This window comes from Cucumis melo, chromosome 4 (genome assembly GCF_025177605.1).
Source record: "Cucumis melo cultivar AY chromosome 4, USDA_Cmelo_AY_1.0, whole genome shotgun sequence".
NCBI lineage: Eukaryota > Viridiplantae > Streptophyta > Magnoliopsida > Cucurbitales > Cucurbitaceae > Cucumis > Cucumis melo.
The window spans coordinates 31,822,530-31,843,079 of NC_066860.1; the positions used below are offsets into that span (position 1 = coordinate 31,822,530).

General features: G+C 26.6%; 2 protein-coding genes across 2 annotated transcripts; one reads left to right on the forward strand and one right to left on the reverse strand.

The window, feature by feature from the left end:
- Window positions 1-5,773: 5,773 nt before the first annotated feature.
- Window positions 5,774-8,495, forward strand: LOC103486692 (uncharacterized). Its single transcript, XM_008444716.3, has 3 exons — window positions 5,774-6,188; window positions 6,864-6,968; window positions 7,989-8,495. Exons 1-3 carry the CDS (start codon window positions 5,868-5,870, stop codon window positions 8,298-8,300), a joined length of 738 nt encoding a protein of 245 aa, XP_008442938.2. The 5' UTR covers window positions 5,774-5,867; the 3' UTR covers window positions 8,301-8,495.
- A 3,568-nt stretch (window positions 8,496-12,063) lies between these two features.
- On the reverse strand, window positions 12,064-13,382 carry LOC103486691 (uncharacterized). Its single transcript, XM_008444715.3, has one exon. The coding sequence runs from the start codon at window positions 13,325-13,327 to the stop codon at window positions 12,167-12,169; it is 1,161 nt and encodes a 386-aa protein (XP_008442937.2). The 5' UTR covers window positions 13,328-13,382; the 3' UTR covers window positions 12,064-12,166.
- Between the last annotated feature and the right edge of the window lie 7,168 nt (window positions 13,383-20,550).

Sequence of the window (20,550 nt, forward strand, 5' to 3'; positions counted from 1 at the left end):
ATTTCCTTTCCAATTTCGCCTCCGAGTACAGAATCTTCGGATATCCATTAATAACCTCATCTTCTAGCCCCTGTACAAAATCCACGACGAAATCCCGCCGTCCCTCCTGCTGGAGACGGCGATTCGGCTGCGGAACGGTGGTTCTGGTACATAAATAGGTAGTGATTGTAAGGGTTGTGAGGAGGAAGAGGATTCCGACTGAAATTCCGACGATGAAGGGGAAACTACCGATGTCGCCGCCGCCGGAGTCCGAGGGGGAGTTCATGGAGGAAGAGAAAAAAGGTTGAAGGTGAGAAAAAGAGGATTTTTGGATTCTGCCATAGATGAGAGGAGGGAAGAAATAGATATGGTTAAGACCCAAATAAGAAATTTAAATAATGATAAATACATCAAATTCAAACTCTTTTTATTTAAAGATAGCTTATAGATTTAATTCCACAATTTTTAATATAATGTTTGTTGGATTCTAATTTTAATATCGACGTCAATTCGTTTTAAACTATGGGTTAGTTGATAACTCTAAGTTTAATCAGTCTAAACATCGTATCATATCATCGATTAAAATATTAAATATTATGGTTGAGTAATGTTCGTTGGGTTCAAATTTTTACAAGAAAAATAATATTATTTTTCAATTTTTTTTTTATAATATTTGGAATAAATGATTCGAATCACAAGTCATTTTAGTAAATATTAACAAAAAAAATTCTTCCGGAATGGATTATTTAATTGTTGTATTATGATCATTAATGAATTAAGTTGATAATGAAATGTGAAAATGTTGCATAGCACTGTTTTTATTTTGATTTTTAATGTTTTCTTAGCGTGTTGGTGTTTATGACTATTTACCAAATTATCTATGTAACTAAAATACAACAATTTTTAAACACATATAAAAAAATTGGGTGGTAAGATGAAACTTCTAACATCGAGATCAACGATGATACAAGTTCTATACGATCAAGTGAACTATACAATTATTTTTGTGCATCAACTTTTTATAGGTCAAAATTGAAAATTTGTCTATATAATTTTGTAAAAGTTTAATTTTAGTATATACATGACAGTGTTATTTATCATAAGATCGTATGTATGTCATATTGTTAATCTTATCAAATTTGTTTAAAGGCGAAGTTTTTTTTTTTAATCTTTTAAATTGATAAAGTAAATTAAATTAAAATGTTAAATTATTATTATTATTATTATTATTATTATTTTATCAATGAAGTTTGATGTTTGACAAGAGAAGAAACTTTAGATTCTTATGTGAACAACTTTAGAACTATAATGATTTTTCTTTAAATAAATGTTGACATTAAAAACAAATAATCTTTTTTAAGTATATATTGTCAATGAAACAACTAAGTTTCCATTTGCAACCATATGGCCAAATGTCTACGTAACGGCTAAGTGAGTAGGTATTCATATTACCATTATTTCCCTGCATTTTCAATAAAATTATTACAATTTTATTGTTTTATTTATTTATTTACTTGCATAGATATATATTAATATCAAAAACTATTGTAAAACACAAAGTTGTTGAAAATATTTACATAATATAGTAAAATTTCATATACTATCAATGGTAAACACTTATAGAAGTCTATCAATGATATATTTGAAATTCTACTATATTTTGTAAAAACTTTAATTCATTATATCAACTACCATGTTTGAAAATGCCTCTGTTAATACATTGTTTTTTAGGAGAATTAGTACGAAGAACACACAAAATTGAACTATTTATGGAATATAACAAAATTTTCAAATGGATTATCGAAAATTCGATGAATTTTGTAACATTTTGTAAATAGTTTCAATGTTTTGCCATTTTTTAAGATTTATCTTGTTTTAATATATAAAAGCATTACCTAACAAAAATTGAGTTGATAATGGCTAAGAAAATTAAAATATTTCTTTCTTTTTTTCATAGATTACAAAAACTGGAATACGAAAATTAAGCTTCATTTGATAATTTTTTTTTTATTTTTTTTTATTTTTCAATTAAGCTTGAGCACTACTTTTACTTACATCTCTATTCTTTTATTATATAAATTCTACTATTAGTTTTAAAAAAACAAGTCAATTTTTGAAGAAAAAATAGCTTTTGTTTCTAAAATTTGACTAAAAATTTTAAAAATATATTTATGAAAAATGTAAATAAAAGTAATTAATAAATAAATAAAAGTGATAATGGATACGAATTTAAATTATTAACTACCAAAGTGATAATTGATATCTCATAAGCTAAGCTATGACTAATTAATACCAAATTTTTAAAACAGTTAAATTATTATTATTTGAAAATATTTGTAGATAAAATTTCATTTGTCCTTCGCTTAATTGCATTTTTCTAACTAGAGAGAGTTAACATCAAATTATTGTTAAAATTAAAAAACCAAATTATTGAGTTTTATATATATATAAACTAAAAATATTGAGTTAAGACATTCCAAATAAATACATTCAAATTGTCAATTAATTTGTACGTCAATGGATTGCCACTAAAACTATTTATATTTTTATTTGAGGTCTAATACACAAATCCTCACACCATATTATTTTAACTACAAACAACCAATTACATTAACTAAATCATTACTTATTTTTTACTCTAATTTTTCTAATTTTTTTTAATAATTATTTTTAAAATAATAAGATAAAACATAACAAAATTTCAAATTTATTAATAATAAACATCGACTCATACTTAAGTCTATCAATATCTATAATTAATAAATATAAAAAATTAACTTTTACAATAATTTATGTATCAAACTTATATTTTGCTAATAAGTTTAGTTTATAAGTCAACTTTGCTCGTGCTATGAGTTGTCAACACATATGCCGTGGACCCATTCAAACACGTATTTGTCACTATTTATCTCATTTTGTTCCTCCCAAGGTCTCCTAACGTCTTTCTGAACTACATTATTCCTATTCTTTTTATTTATAATTTAAATAAAGCCTCCATGTTATTTAATTAAAATTGATTTGTCTACCAAAAGTCTACCTCACTTACAACTATTTGACCTCCACATCAAACTTCAAATCTTTCTATTCTAATTTTTTTTTCTTTTTTTCATTTATTCATGTAAGATAAAGAAGGAGACATGATCGGTCTTCACGTGACATCAACGATAAATTTGTAACTTAAAACAAAAGAAGACATTTCAAATAAAGAAAAAGGACTTTAATTCCAAACTCAAAGGTCATAAATTGAAAGTTTACGTTTAGGTTTAAGATCTCATGTCTCATATTAAGATAACTCGTATGAAGTTAAGATAATGTATCTATAGAGTGAATATGAGACAAAATTTACCTTTACCTCCTAAGGTAAAGAGGTAATGGTTTTAGTTCTTTCATCATTCTAATAAATTAAGATTAAACTCATTGGAATAAATCTATTTTACTTTATATTTATCTTATATTATCTTTTCCTAATTTTTTACATGTTTTTTAGACCAAAAGTTATCCATGACGTTAATTACCAAAACGATATGTCAAACTTTCAACCATTTTTTTTATGTTGCATACATAATATTCTTTCATTTAACAAAAAAAAAACATATTCTAATTTTTAAGCTCACAATCCATCCTAAATTATTTATTTGTAGATAAAAAGCTACATCAACGTGGCTTACTTTTAATAGTTATAATAGAACAATTTCTAATGTCATTATAATTTTAATTGTTTATCGATTTTATCAAATATTTTAAAACCACATGTAAGAAACTTGCATTCATGGAAAAAAAAAGAAACATAAATGATGAGTTCATAGAGTTGTTTGTATCCCTAGTATGTTTGTGATGTGGCATTAGCTTGATTTCCAATTAATACAATAGACTAATATCATTATAGGCAAAACTTATCATGTAAGAACAATTTTAGAGAGTATTCATAAACAATTCTCTTACACTGTACGTGAATAAAGATGCTTGTTTTTCCATTGATAATTCCTTGTTTAGATCGATGGGTGAGTGAATTTTCTTTGTAAGTTAAATGGAGATCAAGAAGATCAGAAATGCATTAAATAAACATTCTACTACGATTAATAATTTAATCATATGATCTATTCTATTATAATTACTATTAAATAAACATTATATCTAAGTATTTTTTGGTCATAGTGTAAAAAGAATATGCTTTGATTCAACATTACATTTAGATGGAATGCATGAATAATTTGATAGATATTTTATTTATTTATTTTTGCAATAAAATATGAGTAATTTTTATTTAGATCAAATTGTTGGCGTGGAACTAATCATAAAAAAAAAAAAAATTATTGAGATATTTAACTATTTAATTAAAACTTGTCCATAGTAATAATTTCATACTAAAATTTTTAGCTAATTGAAAAAAATAAAAATTACTGTAATTGTTTTAAGATTTTTTTTTTCTTATTTTTAACAGAGATATAGCTTGCAAGAGTTCGTGATATTGCACCATATTAGGTTATCGATTTTTGTGTTTCTCTATCCTATTCTTATTGTTTGATATTAAGTTATTTTATCCATCAATTATCTTATATAATATTGTGTTTTTTTTTTTGTGTTAGGTTCACTTTAAAATTTTATATATATCTTTTATTGATGTCACTTTGATTTTATTAAAAAATTTCAAATATTTTGTTTTTATCTTCAAATTAAAATTATAATAGGATGTGACACTTATGAGTCATTCTTCTTTTGATGATATTTCTTAAGTTAATATGACGGCATGCTTCGTAACGTATTTTTGTCCCTAATTATTAATGTTTTATAAGAAGAAAAGAAAAAGAAATAAAGTGGTGCAATTGAATTAGGATTTAGGGTTTAGGGTTTTACTATTATTATAAGGAATATGACTTATTTTGATAAATTAATTTATTCATACCATATGTAAAACCAGCCAAACACATTATATCAAGGAAGAGTTGCAAATGTAGCAATTATATTCGAAATAATTAAGTATTTAGCAACATTTTAAAAAAATTGTAAATATAGCAAATTCTGTCAAAGTCTATTAATGATAAGAGTTTATACTACTGATAGACCATGTAGCAAATGTTGGTCTATCACTGATAAACCAGGTAGCAAATGTTGGTCTATCACTGATAAACCATAAGAGTATATCAATGATAGAAGTCTATCGCCAATAGACTTTGCTAGATTTGCAGTTTTTTAAAAATATTGCTACCTACTTAATAATTATTCTAAAAATTGCTACTCGTTACAATTACGCTCATACTTAATCTATTTGTAAGCTAAAATAATCATGTAATTTTATAACTAATAATTAAGAGCTTAGATTTCGAGGTAGTTGCAAATGTAGCAATTATATTCAAAATAATTAAATATATAGCAACATTTTAAAAAAATTGCAAATATAACAAAATTTGTCAAAATCTATCAATGATAGGAGTCTATCGCCGATAGACCATGTAGCAAATGTTGGTAGACTATGTAGCAAATGTTGGTAGACTATGTAGCAAATGTTGGTCTATCACTGATAAACCATAGGAGTCTATCAACGATAGAAGTCTATCATCGATTGATTTTGCTATATTTGCAATTTATTTAAAATGTTGCTACATGGTTAATAATTATTCTAACAATTGCTATCCATTCTAATTACCCTAAATATCCGCTAAATTAAGCAAGACGAACCATTCTAATTACCCTAAATTTCCGCTAAATTAAGCAAGACGAACTAAGTATCAAACAATTGTTATTGGGCTTGGCCCATTTCAAAACGAGCCCAATTAAAGTTTCGAATTAGAAATCTCTTTCTGCTCCTCCATGAAGTTTGACTCTTTACCATCTCCGTTGACAACTTCGGTGCCGGTTTTTCTTCTTCGGCAGAAGGTTCCATTTCGACCATGGCGATTTCCTATCTCTCACCGGCGTCTGCCGTGCTGATTCTGTTGGTTACAGCGGTGCTCGTCGAAGCTGGCGACAACAACCGAGTTTTCTCACCTTGCACTGACACAACTGTTGAAACTTCCGACGGCTTCACCTTAGGGTTTGCTTTTGCGACGCAGCAGAAGTTTTTCTTCAACAAAACATTGCAGTTGTCTCCTTGCGATAGCAGGCTCGGTCTTACGAATGGAAATTCTCTGATCTCTGTGTTTAGACCTAAGGTTGATGAGATCTCCCTCCTCACCGTCAACACTTCTCGCTCTGTGTCCTCCTTCGATCCGGTTAGTTCTTCAAACATCTGCGTTCTTTTTTGTTGTTGAATTTTTGGATTTTCTGTTTGCTCTTCGTTTGCAGATGAAACTAGTTTTAGTTAGAATTTGTGCGACTATTTGTCTAAGGCAACGATCAATTTGTTTTGTGGGATTGGAGTGATAGGTTTTTGTAAACTCTCCTACTAGGGTTTAGGATGCAAACAGAGCAGATCCTTATGAAATCACTTCGTTTACTTTGATTGCCCGATGCTAGCTCGATTTGATTTGGGATTTTCCGTGTGTTATTTGTTCATTGAGGGAATTTAGTAATCAATCTCCTTTGGTTGATAGTCTGCACGATTCAATTTTATTAAGAAACTCAAATCTCGAACTTTAGTAGAGAAAAAAGAAGGAACTTAGTTGGTGTTTGAGAGAGTTGAACCATATTAGAAGGAAGAAATTTATAGCTCTGCTAGTTTGATTTCTATTCCTCACATAAATATGAATTTCTTTCTTTTAGTTTATCTACGTTAACATGCTAGTTTTGGGTTCTTATTACAAGTTAGGATACGGGAATTTGAACCTGGATCCTCTTGGTTGTCGGGACATACAAGTGCCAATTGAGCTAACCTCTTGACGACGATTTAGGTTCTTGTTACCAACCATGGACTCATGATTCTTTTTTTTCTTTTCGTTCATTACCAGTCTTCAAATGGCTATATGGTTGCATTTGCTGGCCGGAAATATGCTGCAAGGTCCCCTCCAATTTTTGTCGCAGATCAACAGCATATCGTAACCAGCTTTACTCTGGTAAGTTTATCTGTTTATCGTATAGAAAGTATGTAATGACGAGTTGTTCTAGCAGTAAACAGGGAGCATGATCTAATAAAAACCTAGGAGGTCATGAGTTTGATCCATGGTGGTTCTTAGGATTTAATATTCTATGAGTTTTTCTTTCTAAATGCTGTAGGGGTAGACCAGTTATCTCGTGAGATTAGTCCAAATTCGTATAAGCTGCTCGGACACTCACGAATATAATATTATATATAAAGACATAGAACGGAGGAACTTAACCTAAAGACAAGAAAATAACACAATACTACACTAACTTGGTGGTATGTTTATTAAGAATTCAATGGATATATGGCAGGGTCACATTGTAACTAATTAACTTTTATGTGAAATTTGAGAGATAGCTGTGTAAAAGTTATTGAATATCGTTGCCCTAATATGGTAGTCTCCAATATTTTCATTGTTAATCTCTCGTTTATCCAACAATGTAAAACTAATCGTGACATTATGGCAAGCATCCTTGGGTGAGAAGTGGGAGGGGTTATTGTTGGATATGTGAATGGGTAGGCTTGATAAAACATGATATGTTCAACATTTTCAAAACAGGATTTTAATTGTTTAGGGTCTCTCCATAGGCAATCCGAAAACAAAAGATTCGATGAAAACAAGGTTGTATATATGTTTTTAGATGTGTGTTTGATAGCATATTTAGAAATTACGTTTTAAGTTGAATAATTGTTCAGAATGTGTTTCATAAGCTATTTATAAACCATAAAACTACTTTACAATATTAGGTCGAGTATAAAATGTTAATTATTAAAATTTGTGACATGTTTTATTTTAAAATTTTCTATAATTATTATTTTGTAGTATCTTGTAATTTATAATACTTTGTTTTTTAATTTCCAAAAATATAATTTAGATTGCCTACCAAACACTTCTTCAACAAATCTAAAAACGTAAAAACATAATCTAGACTAACTATCAAACAGCTCATCCAAGATTGATAACAAATCCATTGAATTTTCTTGTGGGTAGGTGCTTGAGTTTGAAAAAGGAAGGCTGCAAAACTTGTTCTGGAAAAGGGATGGTTGCGCTCAATGTTCAAACAACAATACCTTTGTTTGCATCCACAATCAGGATTGCGCAATCAGAACAAACAGCTGCAAAAACAATGGTGGTTCTGTCGATTGTAGTCTCGCAATTCAGTTAGCATTCTCCGGCACGGATAAGCATCTTTCTGTCTTCAACTCTTGGTATGAAGTGTCGAGACTTCGTCAGTACTCACTCTTCAATCTGTATTCGAACCTCAAAGATTCTCTCACAAGTCAGTATAACAAGATTTTCTAATAGACCATATTTCTGTTGATGTATATTGTCATGATTTCCATCATTGTATGCTATAATTCAGTTTGTGCAACAAATTCGTTTGAAATCTTCTTCATTTCTCATTAATTAAATGTGTTAACAATAGGTTTGGGACGACTAGTGTTGTATGTATTTTGTATACAAATATCACAGTGTTGAATTTCTTCTCTTTCCCCATTTGTTTGTTGCCTTTCCCTTCTTTCAATAGTTCAATGCCTATTTTTGGGCTCTCTTTTTCTGGCGAATTAGGATACATGTTTGTTTGAGATTCATTTTCAAAATCGCCATTTCATTATTTATTCAAAGATTAATTTTGATGATATGAAATTTGAATTTAAAAGTGAACAAATTAAGTATTAAATTAATCTTTTTTTTTATTATTATTATTATTTAAGATAGGTTCATCAAAAACGATTATCACAATTCAATTAGGATGTTGGAAAAGAACAAAGAAATCGATGTTGGACTTCGATTATAGTGGCAATGTTGATTTTGCACAACTTCGGTTTGAGTCTCACTTGATTCAATAATCTCGAAATTAGCGGCTGGCAGTGGATAATCATTTTTACCATTGGTAGGACCTACCATTAGTAACTGAAATAGAAAAGGCCAAATTAGCTTTGATCAAATACTGTTCTCTCTGTGTGAATTCCGTGCCCTTTAATCTTATCTTTTTACCTCCAAGTTCCAACCCCATCCTTATCTTCTCTCTTCTTTGCATTCTTTTTCTACCCATTGTTTTGATAATTTCGAGTTTGAACGTCCGATAATGATAATAATTGATGTCATTTCAAATTACACTTTAATTATTTTCATCCATTCTTCTTTGCTTTCGTTCTTCTTTTCTTGTTTACGACTCAACTCAAAATTTTAGATATTAAATTTTCATTTTCAAAAAAATTCTAGCTAATTTATATCTAATGATAATTAAAAATATTTTCTAAAGTTATGTGATTACTGCATATCTGAAATTATTTGAAAACTGCTTGGTTTTTAATTTTCTTCAACAAAATATGGTTACTTTTAAAAGATGAACACGTTCAAGTTATTTATCTTGGTAAGGTTTTTACATAGTTGTTTAGATATTCTTGCTTTTTATATATAAAACAGTATTTGAAAAGAGAAACCAAACCTTTAACTTTGAAGTCAAATAACATAAACTTTACATCAATTAAGAGATATAATTTATACTTATGAATTCAAATGTTTCAAATATTGTATAGAGAATGAGGTGAAAACACAGTACATTGTAATAATTCGAAATTTAAAACTAAATAATTACTAAACAAATTTTAAATTACTAAACTAAATAATTGGTATAAAAAAGTTGAGAAAATATATTTAAAAGAAAAAGAAAAAAAGTCAGGAATGTGTGTGTGTGTGTGTGTGTGTGTATATATATATATAATTGATGTTTTTGTGAGAAAACAGACGAATAATTGTGATAGGTGAATGGCAAAATGAGTTGTCAAATTGGAAAATCTGGAACAGATGTGGTTTTAATTATGTAATGAAACCAAAATTAAATATTAAAATATCATTCTTAGTTGTCATTTAGAATTGAAAAAAAAAACTACATTATTATTATTATTATTTAAAAAAAAGAAGTATGAAATGGGAACTACGGTTACAAAAAATCAGTTTGAATTGATATTTGAATTATTATTATTGTTATAAAATGTTTTTCTTTTCTTTTTGTTTTGTTCTTATCGCAATAATCACTCTTAATTTTGTAAGGTTTTATATTTTCTCTTCCTTAGTATTGTATGATCCTTGAGATTTGTAATATAATTTATACATTTTAATGGGTAATAATTTAAGTGTTAGAAGTGATAAGATTGATATGTATATGTTCATTTAATTCTTTATAAATGAAAATTGATTAGTTTAATGCTTTTTTTAAAAAAATATGATATATATATTTTTTAATAAAAGTTGCAACTATTGTTCTCATATATATTTGACAAATAATCTTATAGTGTACAAATAATTAGAGCCAACAAAATATAAATTTATGTTCAAAGCATATATATATATATATATATATATATGACAACATTTTAAATAATTATATTTTCTAAAATTAAAATTGAAATAATTATTTGAAAACTAAAAGATGTGAATTTTTATAGGTCTATTTAGTCACTAATTGTTAATCACAACTATATATATATCATTAATTATCAAACAACATGTATAATTTATCTACTTTTTCAGATTTAAAACTAAAATTTACCAAATGTTGCTAATTTAATTACTTTATTTTACTATCGATTCTTCTAAAAGCACAATTATCTGAAATTATTACAAATTTTAAAGTCTACATAGATTTAAATCGTAATAAAATTGAAACTGTAGAAGCTAGATTCGTTAGTTAAGAAATAAATCTAGAGACTAAGCTAGACTTACATGTTTGGTAAATTTGTTATAGTTTGGAGAGTATTTATAAACTTAATTTTTAAAAATCAAATGATTAATAAAAAAAAACTATATAATCATTACTTTCCTCGATATATAGTTATGACTAAAAATATATTTTTAAGTCGAGATAGTTATAATCATTATTTTTTCCAAATATAACTGAAAATATGTTTTTAAGTCTAGATGGCGTTATATTATGCTTTTGGGGCTACTATTTTTATCTTTGTCGCTTGTGGAGATCACTATGATTAGACATATTCTATAATTGTACGATATTCCCGTTGTGCACGTGTTGTTTACATAGTATAAAATCTTATGATCTCATTTGAAACCGACATACTAGATACGTAACCTACATCATTTTTGACTTGTTTAGAAGGTCAATTATCGAGATACCCATATTATTGTCAACGAATGTATAATACATAGTATATTTTTAATATTAATAAACATAACATATAGGTAATATTAATGAATGGTTCTTTTTTTCCCTAGATGCAGTCATTCTCATTTTATTAAAAAAGAAATAATATGTGTTTAAATGAGTTGAAATATGTTGTATGATTTAAATATTCAAAAGAATAATTCCTCAAAAATTGTTTCCCAGAATAAGCCAAAGAATAGTTAATTATAAAAAGTAATGCAAAGCACACTCTCTCACACCCTCAGGCCTCACGTCTCACCTCGCCACCTTCCCTCAATTGCATGCATGGGAGACCTTTGTTTCTTGGACTCTTTCTCTTATAATAATAATAATAATAAGTTATTTTTAAATATATCGAAATGAATCCGAATATTTACTAAATGTTTTGTCTATCAAACAAATTATAAAAATGAAATTTTTACAAATTTTTACATTTTATTAATGATAGACATTGATATGTTTCTATCAGTCATATTGATAACGGTAATAGAAGTTTGTTCTATGATCGATGGAACTCAAAATTTTATAAATATTTTGATTTAGATTTATTGAAAAAAGTATTTAATAATTAACTCAAGAAGAAATATATTTTTAAAATTCACATAATTTGGATAAAAATACTACAAAGTAATTGATCATTATTAGTCATGGTGATCATCATGGGCAAAGTTGTGATCTCTTTCCAATATCTAAAAACTAAAAAGTATCTTCGCAAAATAAAAAAAAAAAAGACAATAAGATTATTAAGCACTTTGGATTTCTTTTTCTTTTGTTTCACTAGAAAATGCTTAATTAAGACACCAAATATTTCCCGCATTAATCTAAAAGGGGAATTAGATTTCAACTACTCATAAGAAACTAATTAGTACACTAATCTAATTCCTTTAGACAATAATGATCTTCATAATTCATACCAACATAATACATAATTATATTTATATATTAAGAGCTTAAATTTCTCCATTATTAAGAGCTTAATTAAACGATAGTTAATTAGCAACAATCATGGAGTAAAGTTGTTTGACCATTCCTTGCTTAGAAGATCATCTTCATCATCTTCATCTTCAACTTCATCATCTTCTTCTAATTCATTCTGATCGTTTCCATTTTGATTCACATTTTCTTCCCCACTTATTCCATTTTCATACAATCCATGAAGCATCATCTCTGCATCATCATTCACCTCAACGCCATCGGTATACAGACTCCCCATGGGACCTCCGACGACGTTGCAGTTGATTCCAAAATCGCCTTGTTCGTGACTCAAATCCATTGAACTAGCATTAAGCTCAACATGACCACCAACGCCACCGATATCGTTCACAAGCTTCTCAATCTCACTCATTCCAGAATCGTCATTTCCCCCAAAATTCCATTCCGATAGCAAATTGTTCTCCTCACCATCTCCTTCTACGATAATCGTTCCCGTTCCGCCTATTTCGCTGACCTCCACCATGGAACTTCCTCCTCCATTCATCAAGTCGACTCCGTTCCCTTCCGCTTGAACGAACCCTAACTCCCCTGCCATACTACTACTACTTCCACCAATTTTATCGTTGGTGTTCATCACCATATCAATAAACCATTGATCCATCAAATTCCTTCCATTATCAATCAGATCCATCTCATTGTTCTCTGTTTCAAGCAGAGGAGAGTTAGAAGTAACAAGTCCAGGAGGAGGAAGACGATGAACCTGATGATGATACTCGATTCGTTTTCGACAGTCTCTTATCCTCTCCTCGATCATCCAGAACAATCCAAGCAATTCGCCGTTGGTGAGTTGGTAAATCTGACGACCTTGATGCAATTGATGCATGAGGAGATCGAGTTCGAGTTCTTGATTCTTCTTGATGTGTTTCTTTAACAGATCTTGAGTCTTGGTGGTGCGTTCTTTGAGATAGGTCTCTTGGTTCGTCATTTTCTTCTGGCGTTCTACTTCCGGAAGGCTGTGGAAGCGGCGATAGAGGTGTTGAGCGGCGGAGAGGGATGGCCAGATGACAGGATGGTCTTCGTCGGGGCCATTAATGACGGCGAAGGCATAAACGCCACAGAGAGTGGTGAGTTCACTAACTTTCTTTAATAATCCGAGCCTTCGCTTCTTGAAACTGGCTTTTCTTGCATTGTCGCTTGCAATCCAAACCAATTTCACTTTCTTCCTCGTCATTGAGTTCTCTCGTTTATTCTTTCTTCTTCTTCTTCTTGTTTTTCTCAAGCTCTGATTTTGAGGTGCAGCAATGGAGTTTATTTATAAGCCGTGGGTTATTTTTATTTTTATTTTTATTTCTCCTTGATGGCTGTTTTAATCTTTTGGGAAATGGATTACTGGGTGCTTTTTTGTCTTCTAGTAATTATAATAATTATAAATGAAAATTACATATAGCATAGGTGTGATAACACAATTTATTTTGAGTTTGAGGTCTATTTATTTAATTGCATCCTTCAATTAAAAAAAAAAAAAAAAAAAAAAAAAAGAATTGTCACTTCACAATCGAACGAAAACAAGATGAACTTACAAAAACGAGTGTGTTTATTACAACCCTAAAATATAAATAACTCATAATTATATGGAAAATACATAAGTGTGATTACATGTATCACAAAGGGAAAGCTATGTATGAAACAATATTTCTTCAAAGAAAAAAAAAAAAAAAAAAAAGGTTTTGACAATCATATATTGAACATCCACGGTAAGATGAATCAATGACTATTTATAATTAACTAAAACCTAAATTTGATGTTTAATTATAAGAAAGTTTGTTTAGTTTATATAATTAAACAACTTTTGAAGGTATCACTGGAAAATACATAAATATAAGAAGGTAAAAATATCCCAAAACTACAAAATTGGTATACATAATTTTATTTGAAATTATATTGCCAGTCAACTTTAGAATTGTGATTGGTGAATGTTAAAGATGAGTTGTCACAAAGGAAAATCTGAATAGTAGGGGTAGTTATATAGCAATTAACCAAAATTAAATATTACAATATCATTCTTAGTTGTCATTTTGACTCTAAAACAAAACAAACAAACAAAAAAAAAAAATACTTTCTTTTTATTTATTTATTATTAATTAAATTTGTGAAATGGGATTTACGGTTTGTAACCGATTGAATTGGTTGATGCATATTGTTTCTTTTCTTTTCTTTTCTTTTCTTTATTCTTACGTAATATTCTTTTTTTTTTATTATTTTTAATAACTTAGTACTCAATTTTTATATTCAAAATTTAATACTCAAATTTTAAAAATTTACGACCTAATCCTTAATCCTATCTAAGGACTAAATTGTCACAGACTAAAATGAAAATACAATATAAATTAATAATATGTTTTAAGAGTGTGAAAATTTTATTAATTTTGAGTGTTTGCTATTTTTATCAATGTCGTCACTTGTGGAGATATGCTAATCATATTTTAGTACGACGTCGTGTTCTGCAAGTGACGTTTGAATATCATGAAATTAATGTTCTTATTATGTCTTCCAAAACCGTTGTATGCTAGATAGCTAGGTTAGTTAATTACGTCATTTTTGACTTGTTTAGAATGTCAATTATTATTTTATTTTATATCATCGTCCAGGAAATCAATGCGTTATTTCAATTATTTATGATATATATACTTAAATATTAATATACATAGTAAAAATAGAAAAATAATCGTAAACAACGAAATATAGCAAAATTTCATATTCTTTCGATAGTAGACTTTGATAGTAAATATATCAACTCTGTCATTGATAGAATCTAAATAAATCTTTTAGTTCATTTTTGTAATTTTCCAAACTTATATTGGAAGATCAACAACAATAATAATTTGTTTTATTTTATTTATAATAAAAGAAAAATTACCACTCTCACACCATGGAAGAGTTTAATACAATTTTATTTTCTGTTAATAATTACATACACCATATTTTAGTTTTAAAATATACTTTTAAATTTTCATGTTTTTTTCTTGACAAATTAAATTTTTAATGTTTTAATAAGATTTAAATATATATATATATATTTGATTTTTATTTTCCTCATCTTCTCTCTCATCTCCTTCCTTTCTCCATGGCTGCCACCTCTTACACTGTCTTTTTATCTTTTCCTATTTTGCCTCTAATTCACATTAAAAATTGTTTTCCAATACCCATTTTCAGATAAGTATTTATTTATTGTTATTGTTATTATTATTATTATTATTATTTTCATGAAAACAGGTAGAGAAATGGAGTAAAAGAGATCAAGAAGAAGAATTATTAACATGTATGACATTTTTATTTGTTTTATAATTTGACCAAAAGAGACTATTAAACTCACATCTTAGCAATCAAAATTGTAAATTTTCTAATTGTTTACATCAAATAAAATTAAAACAAACAAGATATTTTTAATGTTCATCTAAAATTTTATGGCAATATGCGTGAAACAAAACAAGTTAAGCTTAAGGTAAGTTTTGGATAAATAAACTTTGAAATTTCAAAACTTTGAAGAAGAAGATCAATTAAATGAACAGTGATTGGGCCTCAATTAAACGTATTTTTTTGTGGGTCAGGCCCAATAATGAACAGTGAATTCCTTTTTCTTTACCATCCATCACTTGATTATATATTGGACAAATTTGTGGATTTATTCAATTATGAAAATTATAAGTTTAATTGAACAAATTATAATTTTCAGAACATATATATTTCGATAGGGATAAAAAATTATTAATTTAAGGTTTTAGTTGAGAAGAATATAAAGTGATATTTTGTATAAATTAATACTAAAGAAATTTGTGAAATATAGAAAAAATAAATCTCTTAGGTTATTCCTATCAAGAATTTAACTTTAGTCTATATACAATCAATGATTTGTAAATTTTAGTTTAGTTTATTCTTTGCTGTTCCAAAAAAGAAGAAAAAAAGGTTTGTCTATTATTTATTAGTTTTCCCACTAACAACATAGGAAAATGTATAAAATTTCATCCAAGATTAGTAGACGTCATACATGACGTATTTCCCTCCACCTCTCTATTTCTTTTCTCTTTTTTCAATTTTTTTTTATATATTTAAATTATACTTTAATTGGGAAATAAATTGATTTTTTTTCATTTTTAAAAAAGAAAAGTCAAAAGGAAAACATATAAATTAGAGGTATCACATGGATGCCACGTGGCAATTTATTTAGTTTACAAAAAAAGTGCCTACCATTTATGGATAAAAACTAATAGCATCTAAATGGAAAAAAAAAAAAAAAAGAAAGAAAGATAGCAATGCATATCGGTTTGTATCCCTCGATTGTGTGTAGTTCTTTTGTTGCATCTAATTAAAAGTTGTCACGTAAATTTTACATTTTTAAAAGAGTGAATTTAGGTATCGTAATGTAAAATATTGAAAGAAAATAAAAAATAAGAAGAAAGAAAAGATAATATTGATGTTGTTTTTTTAAATATGTGTTTTTAATATAATATATGGAATTACTTGCGATGATATTATATGTATATTCTTGGATAATAAGAAAATCCTCTAAGACAATGTTTCCTCGATGAAAAGGCCCTAATTTGGTATTAATAAAAAACTTAAATTTTATTAAGTTTCAAAGAATCATCAAACCCTGTTTCAATGCTTAAAAGATAAATCCATGTTTCTTTCAACCGTAATAATATCGTTAAAAGTCGTTAATTAAGATAACATACGTGTTTTTTTTAATAAGTGGATTACCTTGGAAAATAAATAAATTAAATATAAGAAGAAAATTATAAAAATATAACTGTCTTATCTTAACATAGAAAAAAAATAAGAAGAGTTTTTTAAATAAAGTTTTCACAATGTTTCAAATATAAAAGTTCTAAAATTGTCTTTTTCAAAAAGGAGATTTTAAGGACCACTACATAACCTAAATTATAAAATTTCAAATCCCTTTATTTTCCAAATGTATCTTTATAATAAAATTCCCATATATACATACATATACATATATATATATATATATATATATATATATGTAAAACATAGCCAAAATATAGCTTATTTAAATAATCACCATTACCTTTTTAAGTTTCTAATTGATTGCTTTCAATGTAATTAATATATTTCTATATAAAAATATAACTTCTTTTTTTATAAGAAAAATACAACAATTACAATAATTTGGGAAGAAAAATACAACAATTACAATAATTTGGGAAGGGCCTTTATGTGTATAAAATGGTTATATATAATTTTGAGAAAGGAAAAACAACTAATATAAAAGAAATATTGTTAAATTAGAAAAAGAAAAATCAAAGGTAATATCAATGTGGAATTATATTGCATATTATTATTTTATCAAGTTGTTGATATGGAATCTTAAACCTATCCATCCCTCAATAATTATTTTTAATTGGAGTCAAGTTGTGAAGGACTTTTTGGTACCCAAAAATAGATTAAACCAAAACTTTATAGAACAATAATATTTATGATAAATTAATAAATGCGCCATGATGTTAAGCATATATATTGATGTGTCCTAACTTCCACTTTATTTCATTTTGTTTCACCTAATAATTTGCTATGCAACCAAAGCAATATAATAATATGTTAAATCCCATTATTTGGTTATTTTCTTTTAAGAACAATTGTTGCAAATGAACCACATAGCGAAAAATTATGTTCCAATTAATTTATAAATGTGACAAATGTTTTGAAAGATTATGAAAATTAATCATAGAGTAAATAACAAATGTTAGGTTAGGGTAACTAAAATAGCATATTTTAACATAATTCTAATCACATAGTTGAATATGATAAGATTTAAGAAAATCATTAGTCAAATGACCATGTGAAATTTATTCCCCCATACATTATTGTTTTTTTAAACTTTTTTTTTAAAAAAAATTTAATATTAATTTCCCATATTCAACAATTGTTTTGAATTCTCTTTCCCCTCTTGGTTAGACAAAATCAACCAACTAAACCTAATAGCTCCATTGTAATTAAATTAAAAAATAATAATAATAACATTATGTGTTTTGTGTATATTGAAAAAGATAATTATTCTAGAAGATATTCATAATTTTAGTTGACCCAAATTAATAATTAAATGTAATCACATTAAACTATATTAATATAATACTTAAACAAATTAGGACAATAAAGTATTCGTTTATTGCTTATTTGATTCTAATCTTAAAAATTTTTAGACATTATTTTGATGAAATCTTCAAATTTTACATAAAGTATTTATATGTTTTAGTGTTTATATTATATTGTAGGTTTTTTTATATAAATTTTATACTAAAAGCTTTCGAATAGGTACATATGTTATATTAATTTTTTCTTTCTTATTTTTTTCTTACTTAAATACATATTATTTTTTCATTAAAGTATTTACTCAATCAATCATAAAAGTTGCATACTTCATTGCTCGATTAAATTAACTCAAGTTTGCCAAAATCTCCAACTCAATTGACAATAGAAGTTCAATTATTTTCACTTTACATGTTGTAAAGAAACAATAAAAAAAATTTGTCAATTTCTTATATTAAAAAAGTTCTCAAGTTTTGTGTAACCTCTCTTTTTATATATCAATCAATTTTTTTATGGAAAAAAAAAGTTACAAATTTAGATTAATTTTCATTAAAATCTAAAATAAAACACTTTCATTTTTTTAAACAGATAAGTAAAAAGAAGGCATTGTTATGATTAATGTGTTGTATGTAAAGAATATTTTTTTTTTGGGTTCCTTTTTTTTTTTTTTTTTTTTTTTTTAATTTATTGATTCATGTCGGATAGTAGATTCTATGTTGACAAATGAAAAGTCAATTGAATAATAGATAATTTTTAATTTCTTAATTACATTGTTTATATTTGACAAACAAAAAAAATCTATATTTTCAGAACGTAATTTGTGAATTATCCACACTATATTTTATTTTTCTAACAAGGTCAACCCACTTTATTTATATATAAAAAAAAGAGTCAACCCACAAAAAATACTTCATTAAGGGTACTGGGTAGTTATCATTTGGGGACTTAATAAAGAAATATCGATAGATTTCGAAAAAATATTTCAAATTAAATATTTGAATGATCTATTTAATTATTAGTTTGACAATAACGAAAAAAAAAAAACATTAATTTGACGATTTTTTTTAAAAACATTAATTTGACACACAAATATGGAGGGTTTAATTTACATTTTAATTACCATAATTAGATTAAAACTTAATTGCTTCCACTAAGAATTTAAGATATTATTTGATAAATTTTGTTTTTTGTTTTTGTTTTTTTTTTTTTGTTTACTTTAGTGTTTTAAACAGCCAAGCCTATGTTAAAAACTAAAAAGAGAGAAAAAAAAGTAGTCATTTAAAATTTATTATTATTTTTTAAATTAGACAATTCAACTCTCCTTTGCTTAGGATAGATAAAAATTATGAAAATATTTAAAAGAATTATATTAATTTTTAAAAATAAAAACCAAATAATTATCAAATGAACCATAATTTATGAATTAACCAACGATACGTATAGCTCTAGCTAAGTTTAATGTATCATTAACATCTCTTTCATTTAAAAATATGAAATATATTTTTGTATTTTCTTACACCTTTCACACAAAGATAATATTTGAGACACCAAACAATAACCTTTAACTCATTTGATTTATATGTTTTTCTTTTTTTATTTTTGTATTTAAAAAATTCATATATTAATTAAGTTATTTTTAATTTAAGTTATATTTAATTATGGAGTGAACACATTACATTCTTTTTGTTCTGATTACACTTTTGATGTCTCTTGACGATCTCAAGAGATAAAAATCAAAAGAAAAAAAAAATTAACAAAATAAAACAAAAACGTACTAATAACAGCAAAAAAGACATAAAAAATATCCATTTTTATAATGAATAAAGTTTTTAAGATGAAAAGAGAATCCACTGCATGCCTTTTCTTCTAAGTAATTTAATTTAAATTTCGTACATAATCAATAATAATAAGAAGAGAGAAAGCTCTACAAATGACATAAATAATAATAAATTCAATTAAATAAGACAAAATTATATATATATATATATATAAGACTTCGTGGACTCCACGTCACAGTTTGAAATTACACTAATCGTCTAATGCATGCTGACGTAATAATATACCTTTTTCAGCCTTTTACAATTTTAATAATTTCAAATTTCAATTTTTAATTTTGTCTATATCTTGCATCTTTATTACTTGACTTTAATTTTGGGTAGAACATGACTATTACTTTTAAATCATACTTTTTTTAAGAAAAAAAAAAAAAAGGAAATTTAAACATATGTTTCTTAATATTTTAAAATGAATCTAGAAGAATCACAACATTTTAAATAGCTTTTATATTTAAAATACAATAATAATGCAGTATCTATATATATACTCAACAAACTCTAGCCAACTTTTTTA

Bases quoted from the DNA above. Each gene is read 5' to 3' on its own strand.
- LOC103486692 (XM_008444716.3), top strand. From the start codon at position 5,868: ATGGCGATTTCCTATCTCTCACCGGCGTCTGCCGTGCTGATTCTGTTG. The intron at 6,189-6,863 runs GTTAGTTCTTCA...GTTCATTACCAG, and splicing joins CTGTGTCCTCCTTCGATCCG to TCTTCAAATGGCTATATGGT. The intron at 6,969-7,988 runs GTAAGTTTATCT...TCTTGTGGGTAG, and splicing joins TCGTAACCAGCTTTACTCTG to GTGCTTGAGTTTGAAAAAGG.
- LOC103486691 (XM_008444715.3), bottom strand. From the start codon at position 13,327: ATGACGAGGAAGAAAGTGAAATTGGTTTGGATTGCAAGCGACAATGCA.